A 23,079-nucleotide genomic window follows, 5' to 3' on the forward strand; every position below is an offset into this window, starting at 1 on the left:
AGTTAAAGATGATCAAATACTTAGTTAACTTTAGTTAAAGATGATCAAATACTTAGTTAACTTTCGTTAAAGATGATGAAATACTTAGTTAACTTTAGTTAAAGATGATGAAATACTTAGTTAGGTTTAGTTAAAGATGATGAAATACTTAGTTAACTTTAGTTAAAGATGATGAAATACTTAGTTAACTTTAGTTAAAGATGTGAAATACTTAGTTAGGTTTAGTTAAAGATGATGAAATACTTAGTTAGGTTTAATAAAAAGATCGTGGATAAAGTGGATAAATTCGTTCAATATCTCTGAACTACGGTTGATTATTTTTCGCATGCTGCTGCAGACGCTGGATGAGAAGGTGTTGAATGTGAGGATCAGCTGCAGACCTCGTCGTACGTTCTTTTCTTTCACCGGGTCGATTAATCCACAGTGATGTGAGTCAGCTTCATGTGTGAGATGAGGAGCAGTTAGAAGCTGATTTGTTGTCTCTTGAACAGACCGAGGTGATTTCACAACAGCAGTCGCTCAGTGTTTGGCTCGAACTGAGAGAGCTGAACAAACCCAACAACAAAGGAAGACATCATGATTCTCTCTGATGAAGCTTCTCCTCTTCCTAATTTAAAATGCTCAAATATCAGTGAAGGAGTTTGCTAGGCAGCTCAGTTAAAGGTACATTTCACCCTTTGCTTTATTAGTTTCTTCTGGTCTTGTTTGTGCAGGTTTAGCGGCTGCGGAGTGAAGTCAGTGATGGATGAAATGAATCAAACACACGGCTTTGGCTCTAAAATCTGGAAGCATCTTCCTGAACTGTGGTGTTAAAGGAACAGTTCACCCAAACACAACTTAAGCTCCTTAAACTGAAAGCACATCAGTGCAGACAGACATGCGCAACTCTTCATTTATGGGGAATTTCGCAATAGTTTAGTGAAAATAGTTGTTTATATTTCTATGAGTCAACGGATGAACAAAGGACTCTTGTGATGATGCAAGTTTTTTGAAGCTTCTCTTGCCGTCTCACAAGTCATCGAGCCACCCCAGTCAGAAAGTCCTGGACTCTGAGGACTAAAAGTTAACACCGTGACGTCAAACTGAATCTCACTCTTCCAATAAAAGGTAATTCGTCCCATCCTGATGATCTCCACGCCATCACATCTCCTCTAGAATTGTCTCCAAGTTGAGCCTGGGGACAATAAAGGGATCTGTTTGTGAGGTGTGTCCCAGAGCTGGATCTATTCAACAGATCGGATCTCACATGTCTCCTTACAGAGAAGTCCTTCAGATGTTTAGATAAACGTTTCCAAAGATGTCTGACCTCAGGTCATCATGTCACCATATGAAGTCTAATCAGACTCTGATCGCCCTGATGATGCTCTCATGAGGCCTTCTTCTATAAACACCACTTGAGCTGCAGCACAAAGACTCTTGACAGGAAACAGTCAGAGTGTCTTCTGGAGAACTGTGTGTGTTTGTGTGACTGTGTTTCCAGTGGAAGCTGCAGATTACCGACGAGTGTAAATGAACGAGTGTCGGGTTTCCGTCTGCCGAGTCGAGCCAGCGGATCATTAAACCATTAAGAAACCACACGGCCGATCTGTGGAGGAGGAACGCCGAACGCGAATGGATCGCAGCCGCCGATAGCACCGTGAATTGTGCGTCAGTTGCAACCGCTGTCTGCCCCGTCTCAAGGTCCCCTTCACTAAAGATCTAATGCTCCCGTATGGTTTTACAGCTGAGTGCAGTTTGACCTTTTCTGACAGAATGCTTTGTTTAGCAATAGTTTATTGAAAGTAGTTGTGTTTGGAGTCCCATAAGCCCACGAATGGACAAAAGACACGTGGATAATGTTGCACAGAAAGTTTTCAATGCCTTTTTTGCTGTCTTTCGTTGTGTGTTTGCACCGATATGCTTTCATTTTGACTTTTTCCAGGACTTCAGAGAGCGAGCACTCAACACTATTTACAGTTAACGGTTCCTTTAAAGTCGACTTGTCTTTGTGGAAATCTGAGGGACATTTTGTAAAGTCACAGGACTCATCAATCAAACAAATGTTAGTTCTGCTCAGTGATTCGTAACTCGCCCTCATCGAGGATCCAGAGACAGATGAGCCTCTCTGCTCCCTCCACCCACCACTGACAGAGTTATGATGCCCTGCATACCTGTGTGTGTGTGTGTGTGTGTGTGTGTGTGTGTGTGTGTGTGTGTGTGTGTGTGTGTGTGTGTGTGTGTGTGTGTCGAGCAGCACAGTCTTCAGTTGATTAACTTCAGAGTTATTGGACAGATTTAAAGTCTTGAATCCAGAAAATATGTGCCAAAGCAAAGTTTTTCAAATCCAAGACTATTTATTTACTCTTTCATGTAAGAGAGCACTTGATTTGATCTGCAGACAAGTTAAATGGAGAGGTTTCTAAAACTCTGAATATTCAGGTCAAATTCTTCTAACACAATAGTCTACACCCTCTGTGAATCATAAAACCGCTCTAAACAGTTCCACATTGCGGTTTCCAGGTGTGTTTGATAGCGTTCACCTCGGCTGTCGGTTCAAAGCTCTGCATGTTAAATCAAGCGCTCTTCACATTCTTCAGATACCAGCAGCTCTTTTTAAACCATCTGCTGCTCTTCTCCGGTTCAGACCTCATCACCATCACCTGCTCTCAGGTTACATTTGCGTTTTGGGCATTTGGCTGGTGCACATGTGTAGTTTTACTCCGAGTGCTTCAGGAGCGAAAGCTGAAACGTCCACCTGAAAGCTCAGAGACGGAAAGTAGACAAATGATCCAACAGCTCCTTAAATAAATGAGTTCTCTCCTCTGATTCCACATGTCAGATTGAGTTTACATGTCATGGTTTAAAGCACTCAGCCTGTTAAAGCATATTGTTTCTTATATTCTGTTGCTCTTCAGCACAGTTTGAACGGCGAGTCACCAAATCAGTGCTGACTGCCCAAAATGCATCGACATGGTTGGTAAACAACCACTGTGGTGTACTGATGGTTGTTGGTGTTTTATCAGCTGACCTTCAGCCCAGTCCAGCCCCCTCACCAGAACAAATGTGGCCATTAAAGTTGAATGTTTCATGTCAACCTCGTATCACGCTTCCAGATACCCACAATGAAACGTTGTTAACGTTTGTGAAACAATTGGTTAGGGTTAGGCACCAAAAGTACTTGATTAAAGTTCAAAAGAAGGTTGTTGTTTGTGTAGCAACCCTAACAAGTAACAACGTAATGTAACGGCGTAATGTAACAACGTAATGTAATGATGTAATGTAATGATGTAATGTAACAACGTAATGTACTGATGTAATGTAACACCGTAATGTAACAACGCAATGTAACAATGTGATGTAACGCCGTAACGACGCAATGTAACAACATAATGTAACAATGTAATGTAACAGCGTAACATGTAATGTAACAACGTAATGTAACAACGTAATGTAACAACGTAACGTAACGATGTAATGTAACAACGTAACGTAACAACGTAACGTAACGATGTAACGTAACGATGTAATGTAACAACGTAATGTAACAACGTAATGTAACAACGTAACGTAACAATGTAATGTAACGTGAGAATTAACAAAGTAAGAAATGACAATGTAACGTAACAAAGAAAGAAGTAACACTTAACAACATAATGTAACAATGTAACGTAGCAACGTAACAACGTAAGAAGTAAGAAAGTAATGTAACACAACAAGTAACAAAGTAACAAGTAATAATGTGACAAAGAAAGAAGTAACATGTAACAACGTATGGAGTAACAACGTAACTTAACGTGACATAACAACTTAGCGTAACAACATAATGTAACTAGCTTAAATAAATAACAACCGCCTGTAGTGGAGTGTCTTACATCACATAATGCCAAATGGTTAGTTCCACCTTTCTATGTTAGGAACATGAATACAGACAAGCATAACCTCAGCATTTACTTTAGTTTCACGTGGGACACGAACGCTGGTCTCCTTGGTAAACGTTTGTTTGACCCGTCCACCACCACTCATAGTGTACTCTCGCTTGTTATACTCGTTATTATACCACGAAGCGAAAGTAAAATACGTTCATGTTAAAATAAAAACGTCGCCATTCAACATATCCGTGGTTGCAGAGGCGTAAAATGACAACATTGTTTCCTGGAGACTGGACTACACATTCACCAGAAGTGTTGCATACTATATCATTCACCTTCACATTGAACGCTCCTTTGATTTGCTGGTGCACATGTTGTTTTTAATAAGATATTAATGTGCAAAGATATTCTAAATATTGCTATTTTATCTCTGTTTCAATTTGCTGTTGACCAGCTGGGAGTCTTTAGTCTGACGGCCTGTGTGTGTGTGTGTGTGTGTGTGGGGGGGGGGGGGGGGGAGCAGCCTCTTCTCAGTTCCCAATGTGTTTTTTATTGTTCATGGTGTTCCATAATCAGACAGCAGCTACAGAAAGACTTAAAAACTGTTAAAACACAGGGTCTGCCCTGGTGTGTGTGTGTGTGTGTGTGTGTGTGTGTGTGTGTGTGTGTGTGTGTGTGTGTGTGTGTTGTACAGGTTCAGGTGAGAAGATGAAATACATACAGGAAGTCCGGTCTGAGTCCTTTTACACAAGTGTCTCCTGTCTGGATAAGATCCAGATGTTATTCAAACGTTGGCTTACTTCACTTGAGCTGCAACTACACAATAAGTGGTTACGTCCACAGATCACTTGATCACTTACATACGATCAAATTAAACTCTGCACAGATGTGAAGGTCTGCCTGACGTAAATCTACGTAAATACCCGAGAGGGACTGCAAGTCTCGTTCACGTGGCGTGGATCGTCTGCAGCCACCACCATGTGGAGCAAACAGGGCTCTGGTTATCTCATCGTGAATTTAAGGAGGTTTGTTGAGGAGGTTTTTCATCTCTGGTTATGAGAGGCGGAGCTGCACACTGAGTGAGCTTCGCTGTCTTCAGGTAGCAGCTAATGCTAGCTAGCACATGTCTACAGATGTGAGGCTGCAACTGATTGTTGAAGTAGATGTCTGTGCATAAGGAGGCCTTCAGGTGGTGCAGGTCTTCTATTCTCTGCTCTGCCATCGTACACTTAAAGTCTTAAAAGATATGAAGCTTCAATCATGTCAGTCCTCTTGAGTTTTGCAGGAAATGCATTCACACCTTTGTCTGCTCATGGTTGACTGCTTTAGATGGACGTTTGTTTCAGCCTTCCATTGTTGGTAGAGAGAGCAACAACACTTTTGTGATATCAAACAACTATCTGACGATCAGACACCAAAACACTGAGCAGCGGTTTACAATATGTGGAAAGTTATCGCAGCCACAATCATTCTATCCTCCGTCTCTGTAGCTGAGTGTAAACCATTCATGCTTTAATAATGCATACGATTGGCCAACATTTTCCCAAAATCCAGCCCGACGTCTGGTAAACTTTGTGTAGGTTCTATTTTTGATGTTACAGATGGATATTTCCACACTATTGTGTGTTCTGTGTTGCTCTCAGTGAACTCTGTCTCATTCACCCCTCAACCAGAGAGATTCCTGTGTTTAACAGAAAGAGAGAGAGAAAGAGAGAGACTTGGAGAAAGACGTGTGGATTCCTGTGTGTTTTTAAGAGAGAGAGAGAGAGAGAGAGAGAGAGAGCTGGGTTGCGTTGAATGTTAGGAATGTTGAGGCTTTTGGCTCCAGTTTGTTCTGACGGAGGGAGGAGGAGATAAAGGAGGAGAGAGGAGGGACAGAGCGAGAGGGAAAGGAGAAACGAGGGAGGAGATAAGGAGGGAGGAAGGGAGACGGAGATAAAGAAGGAGAAGACAAAGGGACAGGAAGCAAAGAAAAAGTACATTATGTTCATGTGTTGTTTTACTACAGTAACTGAAGATTCTAAGCAGAAGTTCTCGTGCTGCCACTGGTCTACAGTCATCACACCAACGTTACACTTTGTTTTCATCTGATTTTGCAGATGTTGTCGTTCTGTGCATGAGGCTGTACGAGTTGGTGCGTCCTTTACAGAACCAGAAACACTAATACAATGTGCTAGTAATGGATGAGATTGTTTATCGGCTCAAACGGGAGATGCAACATTAGCATGTCCAGCTAACTACTTACATTAACCGACTGTTAGCGTGAGGCCAGAGACATGGCTCAAGCTAACTCGTTTGTTATCGCTGGAGCCTATCAGAGTCTAGTGTAGCGATGGGATGATAGAATCATTTATGATGACCTTATTTAAAGGGACAGTGTGTACATTTTAGTGGCATCTAGTAGTTTGTGGCAGGTTACAACCAACTGAATACCCTCAGCTCAGCCTCTCGCTCTCCTAGTGTGTCGGAGAAATAAGAAGTTTACTAAAATAAGCTTTTGGTTGATCGTTCATGCCGTGTTTGTGTAAACAGCGGCGATGGCTGAAGGTTTCACATTTGTTTACGTGTTCACAGATGTATCGATACAATTTTAGATTTTTACTCTCAAATATTTTATTGCACGTACAGTAAAGAGAGTAGTTTATGTTAGTGTTTGTCCGTGCTGGGCTGCTGTACAAACATGGCGGACTCCGTGGAAGACGACCCGCTCCCTACGTTTTTCTGCTCTAACGAAAACATAAGGATTTTAAGTTTCGGGTGATTATACACTGATTAAAACATAGTTATGAATATCATATTTAATATCTGCAATAAGCCTCCCTAAAGGACGCACACTGTCGCTTTAAACTAAAAACGATGTTCACTAAAAAAAAACAATGTGTCCTATTGAGAAAAATATCAGTAAATTGTTTCCAGTTAGTTTTAGTTACGTACATATTAAGAATTTGAGTGACTTTATCTTTCGTACTGTGACGTATTCCACGGCTAGATGGAATATTTGAGCGGAGAGGGATTTAAATGAAATCCTTCACATTTGATGACGAACATGAAAATGCGAAATACTCGCCCACTTTTATTGTGAAAGGTTTGTCAAGGTTAAAAGGAGTAATACAGTTTGTCTTCTTGGTTCAGACTACAGAGCCTCAGTGTTGTTTTACACTAGTGTATGTTTTGAATAGATCTGTTCTGGACACCGTGATTGGTTGATACCTTTTTATTTGCAGTGAAAAAGCTCAGAAAAATCACATTCTGTGTGAAAGTATTTGTGACAAAAACAACAGTTGCAAAACCTCCAAAAACTGTATTCATGTCCTGCAACAGTCCAACAGGAAACAGTTCGTAAAGAGACTTATTTTTGTGATAAAAACAGATTGTTGGTGTTGATCTTCAGGTCGTCTTCTTAGACTGGAACAGAGAAAGACGTCTTTTCCTTTGTCTCCTTCTTGATCACTTTTTTCTGCCTCTCCATGTTTTTTTTCTCTCTCTCTGGTCATGTGATTTAGCTGTAGAGATGAGCAACAGTGCAGGAATCTGAACTGCAGCCAACACATTACATAAAGCGCTCTCTCTCTCCCGGTCGTTGCCAGAAAATAAAAAAGTGAACGGCTTCGTTCTCCTGCAGCTCGAGTGAATGAACTCACTTCCTGAAGGCAGAACAAAGATCTACGTCAGGAGAGAAAGATCGTTTCAAGAACTCCCAGCTGAGACGATCACTGGAGAACGGTCTGATTCATTCGTTTGTTCGGCGGTTTTATAGCAGGAAAATCATTAAATATGAACCTAACTTCAGCCCTGCAAACATCAGTGTGACTGACCTTCTGTCTTCTTCTGAGCTGAATCATCCAGGTTGTTTTTCTTCTGTTGATCGTGTTCTGACGTAGAGTATCGTGGATTAAAATGCATGTTAATATTTACTGTGTTTCATCCTGTAGTGTGATGAATCACTGATGGGTCTGAGCGCAACATATTGTCGTACAACGGTTCGTATGATATTTTCCTACAAAAGTCCAGCAAAATGTGTCAATTTTCAAAATAAACTTCTGTCTTCACAGGTAGCAAGTTAGGTTTAGGCAACAGAACTACACTACTTAGTTAGGTTCAGAAAAGGTCGAGAAATACTTAGTAAAGTTTCGGAAAAGATTGTTAAAATAACTACGGAAGTGACGTTACTGAAGTACGTGAGTTACGTGACAAAAACTTCAACCTTGACTTCTTGTTTCACATGAAGAACAAACAGCAGTTAGAAAGAAAGATGGTTGTTGGACCCATCCACCTAACCCCCAGCGCTCCGCCTGGCGTCCATGAATACGTGGATCACATACAAAAATACATTTTGTGGAAAATATACGAATTACGGCTCCTTCTTTTTTGTAGCTTTTGCTACAAAGAGCTTTTGCTAAATGCTGCTCTTCAACATGGAGAAGCTAAAGAGGAAGGATGGATCATCACTGGTCACCTCTGGATGTTGAGCAAATCCTGAAAGACGACAAGCTCCCATTGGTCGAAGTCCGTTAGTACAGTTCACCACGTTTTCTTGGAGTTTAAGACCAAAATATTATTTACTGTCTTCTGTGGTTTTAACAGTTTTGAATCTCTGTAGTTGTCAGAGTGTGTTTGCTAGTTTTTGTTTAGTTTTAGTTTTATAGAAAGGTTAAGTTTTTGTATATTTAGTTTTAGTCTGTCTTTGTTTGGGTAAGGTATAATGTCTCACTAGTATGTAGCTATAGGACAACAGAATACATATAGTTTATACTGTGTTTTATCACCATAACAGACCCTAATGGTGAATGTTAATTTAAAAACAGTAAAGGTTTGGCTACGTGTTAAAGTAACGTCGCCCAAACCCGGCAGTTCATGTGGTGCTTGTTGTTTTCTGTAACTGTAGCATTAAAGCTTGGTGGAATTAGCTTGCTAGCTAACTAGCCAGCAGCTACATGAGTGAAATTGATCAACTTCAGCCACACATGGTTCACCAGATGTTGAAACGTGCCGGCGGTTTAACTTAAAGTCCATTTCCAGGCACTTCAGCTAAACTCTGAGGTTTAGTTCCTCTTAAAGCTCTGTCTGCTTTCTCCTTCCCTCCATTGTTCTGTTCTCCCCCTCCTTCCTCTCCTGCCTCTCTTTGTGTTTCCTCTCCTCAGCCTCACCCAGATGTCTCTCTCTCTCTCTCTCTCTCTCTCTCTCTCTCTCTCTCTCTCTCTCTCTCTCTCTCTCTCTTCCAGCTGTTTCCTCCTGTGACTCGATGTTTGACACAGAAACTTTATTGCTATGTGTCAGTGTTGCATAACCTCTGTGAGTGGGCTGCTGTTTGTGTCCAGTATTTACAATCCGCTCTGCTCTAACAGCACTAACATTGTGAAATCACACACACACACACACACACACACACACACACACACACACACACACACACACACACACTGGTGTTAGGAGTCACTCATGCTGATCCCGGTTCAGCCGTCATGCAGCAAAAACATGTTCAAATAAGGACGTTTTCTGCAAGGAGCTGCAGTTCTATCATTGATGTAGGTTCTGTGTATTCATAGGTTTATAAATGAGCAGTGACCTCGTGTTTAAACTGTTTGCAGTTAAGCTGCAGGTTGGTTCTGACAAAAGATCAGAAACATGGATCTAATTGGATCCAATCTGTCCCTTCCCTTTTAATTTTTACATAATTTCTACATTTCTTGAGGGTACTTTGAACATTAGAAGATAATTAGGGCAGGTGATACTTGTATCTGATTAGCTGGCATGCCTCTGTAAAAAACGATGACTTGTCGCTGCAGATAAAGATCTGATAAACCTTGTTTAAAGTTTAAATCACTGTTAGAGATCAAATAACACAGCCTAACTTGTTAGTTTTGTTAGGCGGCCGTGATAATTCACTCTGAAATGTCCTGATCATGGAATTAACTTTTTCCAACGTTGATTGTTTTTGTGTCTCACAGTTATTATGACTCTCTCTGTCTGTCTCTCAGAGATGTAGCATGTGTGTTGGTGTGATCGGTGGACCATCATGCACCTCTTCGTGCTGCTGATCCTTCAAGCCACAGCAGCCTTTGGACAGATCGACCCCGGTACACACACACACACACACACACACACACACTAACACCTGTTACAGAGTGAAGTTGTAGTTGTTAGATGTTTGATTGCTTGGTGTCTGCAGCACACTGTCGCTATGCCCTGGGCATGGAGGATGGACGGATTAAAGACAATGACATCACAGCATCCAGCCAATGGTACGAGACCACGGGACCACAGTACGCCAGGTCAGTGCTGTGATTGGTTAAAGGAATACCTCACGCTTAAAATGACCACCTGTATATGACTCACCTTGTGTCACCTTGAATTATTGAAGAGAACTTTGATCTTATTAACTGTATTGTTAACAACATTAATAACTGTATTGTTAACATTATTAACTGTATTGTTAACAACATTAATAACTGTATTGTTAACAACATTGATAACTGTATTGTTAACAACATTAATAACTATTGTTAACATTAACTCTATTGTTAACAACATTAATAACTGTATTGTTAACATTATTAACTGAATTGTTAGCAACATTAACTGTATTGTTAACAACATTAATAACTGTATTGTTAACAACATTAATAACTATTGTTAACAACATTATTAACTGTATTGTTAACATTATTAACGGTATTGTTAACAACATTATTAACTGTATTGTTAACATTATTAACTGTATTGTTAACAACATTAATAACTGTATTGTTAACAACATTAATAACTGTATTGTAAACATTATTAACTGTATTGTTAAAAACATTAACTGTATTGTTAACATTATTAACTGTATTGTTAACAACATTAACTGTATTGTTAACAACATTAACTGTATTGTTAACAACATTAACTGTATTGTTAACATTATTAACTGAATTGTTAACAACATTAACTGTATTGTTAACAACATTATTAACTATATTGTTAACAACATTAATAACTATTGTTAACAACATTATTAACTGTATTGTTAACAACATTATTAACTGTATTGTTAACATTATTAACTGTATTGTTAACAACATTAATAACTATTGTTAACAACATTATTAACTGTATTGTTAACAACATTATTAACTGTATTGTTAACATTATTAACTGTATTGTTAACAACATTAATAACTATTGTTAACAACATTAATAACTATTGTTAACAACATTATTAACTGTATTGTTAACATTATTAACTATATTGTTAACAACATTAATAACTATTGTTAACAACATTATTAACTGTATTGTTAACAACATTATTAACTGTATTGTTAACATTATTAACTGTATTGTTAACATTATTAACTGTATTGTTAACAACATTATTAACTGTATTGTTAACAGAATCATTAACTGTCATTACCTGCTTCATAAACTGTGTGTGTGTGTGTCTGCAGGTTGAACCGTGAGGAGGGAGATGGAGCCTGGTGTCCTGAGGGACAGCTGGAGCCTTCAGACAGTCAGTACCTGCAGGTTTGTGTCTTCTCACTGTTTCAAAGAGAGAAACCTGCTCAGTGGTGTCCCGGCGCTCCTCTGGGCTTAACAGTTACAAAGTGTCTGTGAGGATTCTCTTAAATCAGGGTGAAGTTCGGATGTATCGGGAGAAGGAAAGTCAGTGAAACAGAAGGTAGTGAAGGTTTGAATACTTTATTGATCCCTGAGGGGGAATTTGTATGTTACAGTTGCTCTTATTATCTTTTTATTTAAAATAAAGAAATATGAGAAAGAATATAAATAAAGGACTATTTAAAATATAATGTAAAGTATGTACTTAATGCTGCAATATATAACACAAGTATGAATAAAAAGTGTAAATGTAGTATTAATGGAAGTATTGCACAGTTTAAAATGTTGACATTTCTGCTCATAATTCAACTTCAAGCTTGTATGGGAGTTAAAGAGTGCAAGAAGTATGAACGATGATTGATTTCCTCTGATCAGCAAACTTCAGACCTACATGTTAAATGTACATTTCTATAAATACACAAACATTTTGTGTGATTCGTAGAGAACGAGGAGCATCTGTTTAATACGACTGACGAGTGAAAGACATCAAAAGTCATTTTTAGTCATTCTGTGTGACGAGCAGAGTTCTGTATTAAACCCAGATTCCACACAACATACGAGTGGACCAGTCCTGTGTTTAATGAATGATTAAAGTATTGTATTTCAAGGGTCCACAAGGTAAACTTTAAACTGAGTTTATAGGGACAGTTGTGATTTCTTAGCAGTGTGGTTGTGTGAGGTACTTCTCCATAGTCAGAGTGTTACCTACAGTAGATGGTTTGGAGAAACAGACAGGAACACCAGCCACAACACTCAAACAGTAGTTTTACCTCAAAGAACACAGGAACTGCTGGTCTACCACTGCCTCCATCGGTTAGTTAGTTTGTGTTATTGTGTTACTTTGGTGTTTGAAACTAACCCTTTAAAACACCAAAGTAACACAAGGCAGCAGTAGACCAGCAACTCCTGTGTTCTCAGAGGTTAAATTGCTGTTTTTGTGAATGGAGTCTGGTCCTGGACTTTCGATAAATGGACCTCATAGTCACATTAGTAGCTGTAGATGATTGGACAGAACTCTGTTGCTGTGTTGTTCAGGTGGACCTGGGCAGGTTGACCTTCCTGACGGTGGTCGGGACTCAGGGACGATACGCCAGGTACTCCGGGAACGAGTTCGCCCGAGCTTACCGCCTCAACTACAGCCGGGACGGCCTGCTGTGGAAGTCCTGGAGGAACCGGCTGGGCAACACGGTGAGCAACGCGAGGGCAGCATTACAGGATTAAAGAGCTTTTGAAGTGTTCCTTCACTTCCATCGGGATGTAAATACAGCTCATCAAAATGTTTGGATAAGCAGCTTCCAAACAGAACCCAGCTGACTTCCACACACCGTATGAACGACTCTGCTGTTGTCCGTCTCCAGGTGATGGAGGGCAACAAGAATGCCTACACCTCCGTCATCAACGATCTTCACCCTCCCATCGTGTCCCGCTACGTCCGGCTGATCCCGGTCACCAAGCTGTCCACCACGGTGTGCATGAGGGTGGAGCTGTACGGCTGCCAGTGGGAAGGTAGGACACACACACACACACACACACACACACACACACAGCCTGTTGATTCAGAGGATTCAAACTTTACTCTGAATGTTTACTCCTCCTCCGACTCCAACAAACTCCTCAGAAACCTTCTCACTCGATACGAAGACAAGAGGGAGACCGTTTACGATCTGTTAGGTGATAAAACTAAATCACACCAACAACCTATTACTGTTATATGCAACCACGAACTCTACCTTGCTGTCTGACGGGGAACCGAAGCCGTTTTCTATGATCTCTTCAACACCACCAGACTTCATTCACAAAAACAATGATTTTACACACAGTTTATTTTAATAAAAAGCATCAACCAATCACGTTGTGAGGAACGGACATATTCAAAACGTACACTATTGGTGTGCAGCAACATGGAGGCTCCGGAGTCTCAACCAAGACAACTTTATCGCTCCTTTCAACCTCGACAAACCAGGACCAGATCTACTCCTTCTGTTCTGACCTTTCACAATGAAAGCCTGAGACATATACACTGTTTAGAGACAACTCATATTCACTCAGAGCATTTCTCTAAAAGGAAATAAAATATCTTACAGTATCTTAAGCTAAACAACAGTTTAGACAGACTACCAGATGCTGGATCCAGCTAGTTGAATCTATTCAAACCTTTTGTTGAAGTCGTCTCACACTCACATGGCTGCAGGTGTGAATAGTTTTGAGGGTTTTTATTTCGTCTCATCCTTGGTGTGTAAGGCCCTTCATGGTGACGGAGGTCTCTCCTGCAGTCGGTGAACCACTTCTTCATTAAACGTGTTCATTATAAATCCTGACCTGATGTCCTTCAACCTGCAGACGGTCTGATCTCCTACGGCGCTCCGGAGGGTCAGCTCATGATGCCGCCCGGTTACCCCATCGCCAGCCTCAACGACTCCACGTATGACGGAGCACATGAGAGGAGGCGAGTCCCACACACACTCACACACACACACACACACACACACACACACACACACACATGGCTGTTTCCTGACCTGGCCGTCTCTCGTCCAATAGGAGGCTGTTTAGCGGTCTGGGTCAGCTGACGGACGGTGTGATCGGCCTGGACGACTTCCTGCTGACGCGTCAGTACCACGTGTGGCCGGGCTACGACTACCTGGGCTGGAGGAACGACTCGCTGGGCAGTCTGGGATACGTGGAGATGGAGTTTGTGTTCGACAGGCAGAGGAACTTCACCTCCATGAAGGTCTTAAAAATGATTTTACACCAAGATTTATATTTGTATATAAGGTTTAAACCCTATTATTATTGTTTTTGTATTTGGTTCATTCTTTTCTTGGCCTTTAGGACTGCTGTGACTTGCTGGTGTTCTTATATTTTGTTATGTCATGTATTGTTTAAGAGATTAAAATAAATCACAGTCTCTGTTTTCAGTCTAACAAACAAACTCTCCTCCGTCAGGTTCACAGTAACAACATGTTCTCCCGCGGAGTGAAGATCTTCTCCTCCGTTTCCTGTTGGTTTAAGCCCCGCCTCATCGCCGGCTGGGAGGCGGAGCCTGTGGCGTTTAAGACGGTGCTGGACGACAGGAACCCGAGCGCCCGCTACGTCACCGTGCCGCTCAACCGCCGCGCCGGCAAATCCCTCCGCTGCCGCTTTTACTTCGCCGACATCTGGATGATGTTCAGTGAGATCTCCTTTCAGTCAGGTAACACACACACACACACACACACACATATACATTAATATATACACACACACATGTATACACACATGTATACATTAATATATACACACACACACATGTATACACACGCACACATATATATATACACACATTAATATACACACCCCCCCACACACACACACACACACACACATATACATTAATATAAACACACACATATATACACACACACCCACACACATATATATATATATATATATATATATATATACACACACACATACATACACACATTAATATATATATATACACACACACGCACACAATTATACTCACATGCACACTAACACACCTACACACACACACACACACACACACACACACACACACATATATATATATATATATATATATATATATACACACACATATACTCTCACACACACACACACACACACACACATATATATATATATATATATATATATATATATATATATATATATATATATTTACACACACAGATTCTAATTTCCTCCACACCGATGAATAAAACATATTTCCTTTTTTGTCCCTCAGAGGACACCGTACTCCCGACCCCAATGACTCTGGGGACGACCTCGTCTCCAGTGAAGAGAGAGAGCACCATGGCAACCCCATCTGTGACAGGTCTGACCTCTGACCTCCCCCTTTTGATCTCACATGAGATGAAACAAACTCACCTGAAGTCATTAAGTCCTCTCCTCTTTCTCCACAGCAGCCAATCCATCAGCCAGCGAGCCGCCCGACGACGGGAACACGCCCATCCTGATTGGCTGCCTGGTGACCATCATCCTGCTGCTCGTCATCATCATCTTCCTCATCCTCTGGTGCCAGTACGTCTGCAAGGTGCTGGAGAAGGTGAGCAGATGAAGAGATTCAATCAATCAATCAATCAAGTGTTATTCTAATTCACCTTTCAAACAAATCAATTATCATTTAAAGTGCTCCACAGATGATTGACAAGAAGGAATGGAGATAAGAAGAAGACATGAATAAAAAAAATTTAAAAAATATAATGCAACACAAAATAAATTGTTCATGGTAAAAAAAAGTAAAACGTTAAAGTAAAAAAGTAGACAGAATCATGATTATGAATATAAACATGAATGTTCTTTAAAAAGCTGTAATAAAAGTCCTCCTCTCCTCTCCTCCTCCAGGCTCCTCGTAGGATCCTTGACGAGGACGTGACGGTTCGGCTGTCCTCCTGCAGCGACACCATCATCCTCCAGACCCCCCCTGTGCCCCCCCGCTCTGGCCACGCCCCCACAGGTAGACAGTTTGATGCATAAATTGAAGGCCGTAACCATCTTCATTTTTGTCCGTCGCCATCTTGGTTTTTCATCGCTCAATGAATGTAGAATAATGACACCATCAGTGTTAATCAGGATTAAGCCTCACTTTCATTGTGCAGTTCTGTCTGACGCCAGTTTAAAAGTTCTTGTTTCATTTTGTTGACTTATTAGAGTCAAAGGTTTTTCCAGAGGGAGTTTTGTTTCACTCCATAAATCATAAAATACTGTCACCAGACATAAAAATCCATTTCCTCCATGTTTTTATTAATAAATATAGTATAAATGAGTGTGTGAGTGGTGTGTGGACAAAGCCCTCAGTAGAAAGCTTCAGCACACAGAGAGGAATGAAGGTGTGAAGTTTGGTGGATGTCAGAACTACTGAAGTGGAGATTTCTGGATCAGAGTGTGAGAAAAACTCCATTGATAGAAAAGCTCCTTTAAAGAGACGTTTAGTTAAAGTCCAGACATTTAGAAGAGTCTCCAGGTGAAGAGGGTCACAACATGAACTAGTAGATATCACCATCACACTTCACCACTTCATCACTCACAGCAACACCAGTAGTTATTGTATCACAAGTTCTCTGAAATGTTGAGGCATTATGTAATGGTTTTGTTTTTTGTCTCAGGCCTCACCAACACCGACCCTCACTACGAGAGAGTCTTCCTGTTGGACCCTCAGTACCAGAACCCGGCAGCGCTGAGGAACAAGCTGCCGGAGCTGTCGCAGAGTGCCGAGGCGTCAGGTAGACCCGCCGGAGCTCCTCATTGTTCTTTAACCTCACAGTCGTAGCAGAAAGAGAGGAATGTTTGACACGGTTGACAAGTTTTTCTTTCATTGTTGGTGTTTTGTTCACCGTCTGTAGAGGTTTGGTGATAGTTATCATAGTCCTTTTTCATCTACGGAAACTCAAAGTAAATGTGAATCAGTGATGCTTTCAAAATGCTTTGTTCAAACTGTCGACGCCATCGAACTGCTGCAGTCTGCCCCCTGCTGGCCGCATCACGAACCTCCATCTTCTCAGTTCTTCACAGCTCTCTGCTTTTTCTTTTCTTCTCTTTCTTGGTTTCCAGTATTTTCTTGATGATGCAGAATGTGCATGCTCATTCACTCTGCAGCTCTTCTCGTCCCTCTCTGTCTCTGTCCATGTTTCCTCCTCCTCCTCCTCCAGCTCTCCTCCTCCTCGGTAACCCTCTCTACGATCTCCTCCTGCTGACTTCCTGTCACATGTCGTCAGGCTGGCTGCGTGGTAAGAGCTGAAAGGTGTGACTTCATCAGATCAGATACGGTCGACCGGACTGAGAGACGAGGACGTGAACACTTTATTCTCTCTCATATGTCAGCCTGCAGTAAATTACTGGAGGAGAAGTTCATTATTTTTAGTTCAGGACTTCCCGGAGCTTCACCATCCGTCCCACAGAATATTTGACTTGCTTCAGTCTTGCCGTCAAAGGACGTCGCAAAATTATCCGGAAACTGAAGACGAACAAATCAAGCAGTAAAGCTACTGTGACGGATTTATGGTGGTAGAAATCCATTTATCTTCGCTTGGTTCAGTCATTAAAGCTTACTGCTAAATTACCACAACTTCATCATCATCGTCATTGAGCAGGTTTTTGATTGCTTAATAACGGCAGTGGCGCAACCCCAGTAGCATGAGAGATTAGCCGCGGACGGACAGACACAGAGATGCACACTCACACACAACAGAATACATCATCTCCTTGCGGAGACAACTAGCTAATCAAACACGCCTCTTCCTTCCCTCTCCGTCAGCGTGCGGAGGAGGCTACGCCGAGCCCGACGTCACCCAGTGCACGCCGCACCAGTGTTTCCACAGCAACGCGCCGCACTACGCCGAGACGGACATCGTGCGCCTGCAGGGCGTCACCGGCAGCAACATGTACGCCGTGCCCGCCCTCACCGTCGACTCGCTCACCAGGAAGGACATCTCCGCCGCCGAGTTCCCGCGGCAGCAGCTGATCTTCAGGGAGAAGCTGGGGGAGGGGCAGTTCGGAGAGGTGAGGAGGAGGAGGCGGGGCCACAGCTGAATGGCGTGGTGCTTGTATTTGATTCATTTTATAACGCCGTGCTCTGGTGCTGTGATTTCCTGAATTGAAATGGATGGTTTCATTTATACAGGTCCACCTGTGCGAGGCCGAGGGACTCCCAGAATTCCTTGGGGAGGGGTCTCCTCTCCCTGACAGGGATGGGCGTTCGGTACTCGTGGCCGTTAAACAGCTGAGGGCCGACGCCACCAGCCAAGCCAGGTACACCATGTGACTGTGTTTATTTCTTTAAAAGTCTTTATGTCAATTTAATAAATCTGTATTCTCTCCGGCGAGCAATTCTGGTTCAGTAAAAAGTTTAGTTAGTCCATTTTCTGAGGGAAACCCTCAACGGATCGGACCTGCAAAACCCATGTGGTGACTACAGTGACCGAGTATCATGTAAACAGGGACATGAGCACATTTTCCAAATGAATTTAATGTGATTTCAACATTTTGTTCATCTGTGTGAGAAAAAAACAACAACAAGACAATCCACAACTGAAAGTGCCTCAAATGAAACCTAAAAAATAAAATGGCCGCTCTTCCCTCCGTCCACCAGGAACGACTTCCTGAAGGAAATAAAGATCATGTCCCGTCTGAACGACCCCAACATCATCCGGCTGCTGTGCGTGTGCGTGTCGTCCGACCCGCTGTGCATGGTGACCGAGTACATGGAGAACGGAGACCTCAACATGTTCCTGTCGCAGCGGGAGATCGAGAGCACGCTGACGCACGCCAACAACATCCCCTCAGTCAGGTTAGTGTACACAACACTGTACTCTTTATACATGCGAACACCATATGTTCAAAAAGTTTAAGATGCAAACAGCAGGGGACGACATGATCACTCTCCAAACACGATCAAGCTACGATCAACTCATGAATTCAAAGTTCTCACCACCTTCTTCTTCCTTCCTTATCTCTTCCCCTCGCAGTCTGTCCGACCTCCTCCACATGTCGGTGCAGATCTCGTCGGGGATGAAGTACCTGGCGTCCCTGAACTTCGTGCACCGCGACCTGGCCACCAGGAACTGCCTGCTGGACCGCCGCCTCACCATCAAGATCGCCGACTTCGGGATGAGCCGGAACCTGTACAGCAGCGACTACTACCGCATCCAGGGCCGGGCGGTGCTGCCCATCCGATGGATGGCCTGGGAGAGCATCCTGCTGGTGAGATTAACATAAGATAGGACCAAAGACCTCCACCTGCTCCTAACTATGGATTTATAACGCCTCATGCCTTAACCTTGACTTGGGATAACTTTACTTTTATACATTGTGAATGTCGGTGGATCTCTTAGTTTTATGAATTTATGCAGATGTGCAATTATGGAAAAATGATAGAGGCACTCATCCAGACCCAAACCAGATCGAGAACATATAACTCGACTGATCAGCTGCTTCTGCTGTCGGCGTCTTCTCGAATATTCCCATAATATGCTAATGCTTGTCTTTGGACAACATGAAACATGGCCAATGCTAGGTGACATGAAAGAACAATCAAAACTTGTTCTCTCACCATTTTTCTCTTGTAGATTGTTAGACTACCGAGCCAACTTGTTTTGTTTCCGGTTCACAACCTCTTCTTCTTCTTCTTCTTCTTCTTCTTCTGCTTCTACTCTGTTTACTGGCTGATTACAGCCATGCTTGGCCTAAAGCGCTAGCTTCTGACCAAACTATGCTGTAGTTATAAGCTCCAAACCAGGTGATGGAAAGTTGTTGAATTGTCTGGTTTTTGTTGTGACATTTCAATGGAAGCATGGCTAGTGTTTTTATAGAAATAATCAGTGCACCGGCTACTCAAGGGCAGAAAAGAACCTCTTGTTCATGACCTGGTATATTTGGATAGTGGCACACAAAGTTCATTCCTCGTGAAATAGGGGCTTGGTGACGTGGGCGATTACTCGTTGGGTTACTTGGGTGAACCGCTGTCCGGTGTCATGCTAGCCAGCCGTCAACAAGCACGAGTCAATCACAAAAGCCCTCAAAGCTAGTGGTGCTAGAGCACAAACTGACTGAAAGCTAATCCAGTTATTTCAGAAGACTTCTCAGAATAGGTTCATCTTTAGATTTTGCCCCCCAAAAAAAGGTTTGTGCAAGACATTCAAGACCTGTTCATCGATGGATGCAACCTCACGTAGTCTGATGGTAACACACCAAACAAAAGAGTGTTTATTCTAAAACATGAAAAGCTCTTTCCCAAAATGAAATAATGTCACCTCTCGCCTCTCCAGGGTAAGTTCACCACGGCCAGTGACGTGTGGGCGTTCGGCGTCACCCTGTGGGAGATCTTCACTCTGTGCAAGGAGCAGCCCTACAGCCTGCTGTCCGACGAACAGGTCATAGAGAACACTGGCGAGTTCTTCAGGAACCAGGGCCGACAGGTGAGACCATCGACTCCAAGTGGAGCACTAGCCTTGCATCCAGGAGTGCCTGATTTAGATCACCGTTGGGCCTTGACTTGTGAAAGCAGCTCCAGTTCCTGCGGATGCTCACGACATTTCATGATTATGTTCGTCAGTCATGTGAACTGGGTCCAGTTTAGGACGACCAGTTGTCCTTGATACAGCACTTCTGTTCTTTGAGATTGCCCTGACTACGTTGGTACATCTGAGGAATTTTCTGGTTCTTTACTAAACAACCTCTTTAACTCTCCTGTATTTCCCGACTAGATCTTCCTCTACGGCCCTCCGCTCTGCCCACCTTCACTCTTCGAGCTGATGATGCGTTGTTGGAGTCGCGACATACCCGACCGGCCCACTTTTGAGGGACTCTACCAAGCCCTGAGGCCCCACGTCAACCAGTGAGCCGAGGCCACTGGGATGTACTTACTTGTGTAGGACGACAGACTGACACGAGAAGACTAAGGACTGGAATTATGCTACAAGAGTAAGACGCGTTCAGAGGGAATGAAGAAACTGGCAGAACTGTTGGTCAGAAGGTGGGTTTGTTTTGTGGTAACAGCAGCAACTCTATTCTGAGAGACAAGATGGAGGTAGAAGGAGAAAAGGCTGGTCAACTCAGAGGAAACCCAAACCTGTCAGGCGTTGGTGAACAAAAATTTCTAAGCTTTTTAAAGCTTTCTATCATTTCTGATTTCACAGTTTCATCCGTCTCTTTAAATCCCCTTTGACCAAAGCGTCTTGTCGGACCTTTTGACATATCTTTTTATTACGTTGTTTTGGTGCCAAAGGTGCCATAAGCTTTATATTCTTCTTCTGTTTGGCTTTTAAAGATGCCAAAAACTGGACAGACTCTTCAGTCTTGGTAGTTTCCCCTGTCCCTGTGTTTTTATTTTTATTTTATTGTTATTGTAAAGCACTGTCTGTCTCTCTCAGTTATTCATGTTCATATATTAACCCACACTGGAGCTAGGGTTAGGGTCAAATTGTAGTTTAGCTTTATTTTTTATTTTATTTTTCTTGTTTTACAGTATTTCACTTTTGTTTTTGTGGATATGAACATTGTCCATCTGAGATTGACATCATATTGAAACCTGTGTGGTTCACAGACTGAATTGTGGGTAATTAAGTAGAGAAAGTCGGTTGGAGGCACACCGAAACCAAATAACAAAAGAAAAGTGCCTATTTTATTGCCAAAGAGAAATAAAGAGTGTAAGTGATAAAACTATTACATTTGTAAAACTCAATATACCATTAACATCTGTTGGTGGATGCTTTCATTCAAAGTGCCTTAAATTTGTAGCATGAGTGGGAATCAAGCCAATGTTAACACGGGTAGGGCTCCTGCTAACAGTGAGAGTATCTCATGCAAAGTTCCAATGTTTAGGTATCACTTTACTCCTGTGTCTGTGTTTGTGCTGGGGCCTAAAACATGTGTGTTAAGTTTGTGTTGGATTCATTAGACCTGTGTATATTCTTTGTCTCCATTTGTTCTGCCAGGGTGGCTGTTCCAAAGATTAGCCAGATAGCCGTAAAGAAGTCCGTAGTTTCAACAGTGAAACAAAAGATACAACTGTTCGAATTAAAGTTGAAGTATTTACCAAACTTAAACGGGGCCTTTGCAGCATTTCAAAGAATAGCTACCAGGCTCAGTTTAGTAACTAAAGGCAGTGAAGACACTACAGCCCTGTGGGAGGAGAAGCACAGTCTCTGTGTTAACGCTAGCTAGCTAACTGACTTGCTAGCTCGCTAACTGACTTGCTAGCTCGCTCTGGGGTCACAGTAGACTCGGTTGTCTTTACTTTAAGGACATAAACAAGATAACTAGGGTTTCCATCTGTCCTGTATTAGTTAGGATGTCCGCTGTTTTGGGCTTAATTCACTTTTCACATATCGAACCTCCCAATGTCCATATTTGACTGCTACTCTAGTCTGATGGCACTCTTACAGATCATATATATATATATATATATATATATATATATATATATATAGATATATATATATATATTTATATATATTTATATATTTATATATATATAAATATATATATATATTTATATATTTATATATTTATATATATATATATATATTTATATATTTATATATATATATATATATATATTTATATATTACCTGTTATCCAATCACACGCCCCATTATGCGCATTTGTTGTATGTACATTGTAAATGCGCCGATAACTGCGAGATCAATCAAAGTAAAAGTTGATTGGTCAACATTGCAACTAGGTTAATGAATGTGCGATCGAGGTTTAAGGCTAATCATTTTCAACATTGTTGTCCAATGTGTAAAAGTTGTTAAGCCCATTTACATTTTTTAAACGTCATCATTTTATGTCCCATTCTTTTAGTGTTTTAGTCACTCATTCGTGTGAGTGTGTATTACATGTGTGCAGTATTTTAAATCCCTTCCTTTGAACAAATTGTTAAAAAATGTAAAATGGCGCAAATCAACGTGACCTTCACAGGAAAGAGGGAGGAAGACCAAATATGTTGCGTTTGAGTGCATCCTTCAGTGTTTATGTTGTTGCAGTAGTGTTTGTATTATCTGTACTGTATCTTAACACTTCTACGAGTGTGTGTGTGTGTGTGTGTGTGTGTGTGTGTGTGTGTGTGTGTGTGTGTGTGTGTGTGTGGGTGGTTGTTTTAGAGAAA

General features: G+C 41.7%; 1 protein-coding gene across 2 annotated transcripts in view; it reads left to right on the top strand.

The window, feature by feature from the left end:
- ddr2l (discoidin domain receptor family, member 2, like) overlaps nucleotides 1-22,355 on the top strand; it is a 25,143-nt gene extending 2,788 nt beyond the window's left edge. The window contains exons 2-19 of one of the 2 annotated variants that reach the window (XM_068702958.1): nucleotides 9,827-9,925; nucleotides 10,018-10,120; nucleotides 11,279-11,354; nucleotides 12,483-12,635; nucleotides 12,806-12,953; nucleotides 13,788-13,893; nucleotides 13,989-14,178; nucleotides 14,394-14,640; nucleotides 15,199-15,288; nucleotides 15,377-15,519; nucleotides 15,819-15,930; nucleotides 16,580-16,696; nucleotides 17,728-17,972; nucleotides 18,094-18,221; nucleotides 18,562-18,759; nucleotides 18,938-19,172; nucleotides 20,237-20,386; nucleotides 20,675-22,355. In XM_068702958.1, coding sequence (XP_068559059.1) covers nucleotides 9,865-9,925; nucleotides 10,018-10,120; nucleotides 11,279-11,354; nucleotides 12,483-12,635; nucleotides 12,806-12,953; nucleotides 13,788-13,893; nucleotides 13,989-14,178; nucleotides 14,394-14,640; nucleotides 15,199-15,288; nucleotides 15,377-15,519; nucleotides 15,819-15,930; nucleotides 16,580-16,696; nucleotides 17,728-17,972; nucleotides 18,094-18,221; nucleotides 18,562-18,759; nucleotides 18,938-19,172; nucleotides 20,237-20,386; nucleotides 20,675-20,809 — 2,637 coding nt within the window. In that variant the 5' untranslated portion in view covers nucleotides 9,827-9,864 and the 3' untranslated portion in view covers nucleotides 20,810-22,355. The remainder of the gene's footprint in view (nucleotides 1-9,826; nucleotides 9,926-10,017; nucleotides 10,121-11,278; nucleotides 11,355-12,482; nucleotides 12,636-12,805; nucleotides 12,954-13,787; nucleotides 13,894-13,988; nucleotides 14,179-14,393; nucleotides 14,641-15,198; nucleotides 15,289-15,376; nucleotides 15,520-15,818; nucleotides 15,931-16,579; nucleotides 16,697-17,727; nucleotides 17,973-18,093; nucleotides 18,222-18,561; nucleotides 18,760-18,937; nucleotides 19,173-20,236; nucleotides 20,387-20,674) is intronic. The other variant, XM_068702959.1, reaches the window with a different exon arrangement.
- The last annotated feature ends 724 nt before the right edge of the window (nucleotides 22,356-23,079 follow it).

The sequence above is a fragment of the Cebidichthys violaceus genome, unplaced genomic scaffold (genome assembly GCF_023349555.1).
Source record: "Cebidichthys violaceus isolate CVI_PGR_0920_01 unplaced genomic scaffold, fCebVio1.0.p SCAF_9, whole genome shotgun sequence".
NCBI lineage: Eukaryota > Metazoa > Chordata > Actinopteri > Perciformes > Stichaeidae > Cebidichthys > Cebidichthys violaceus.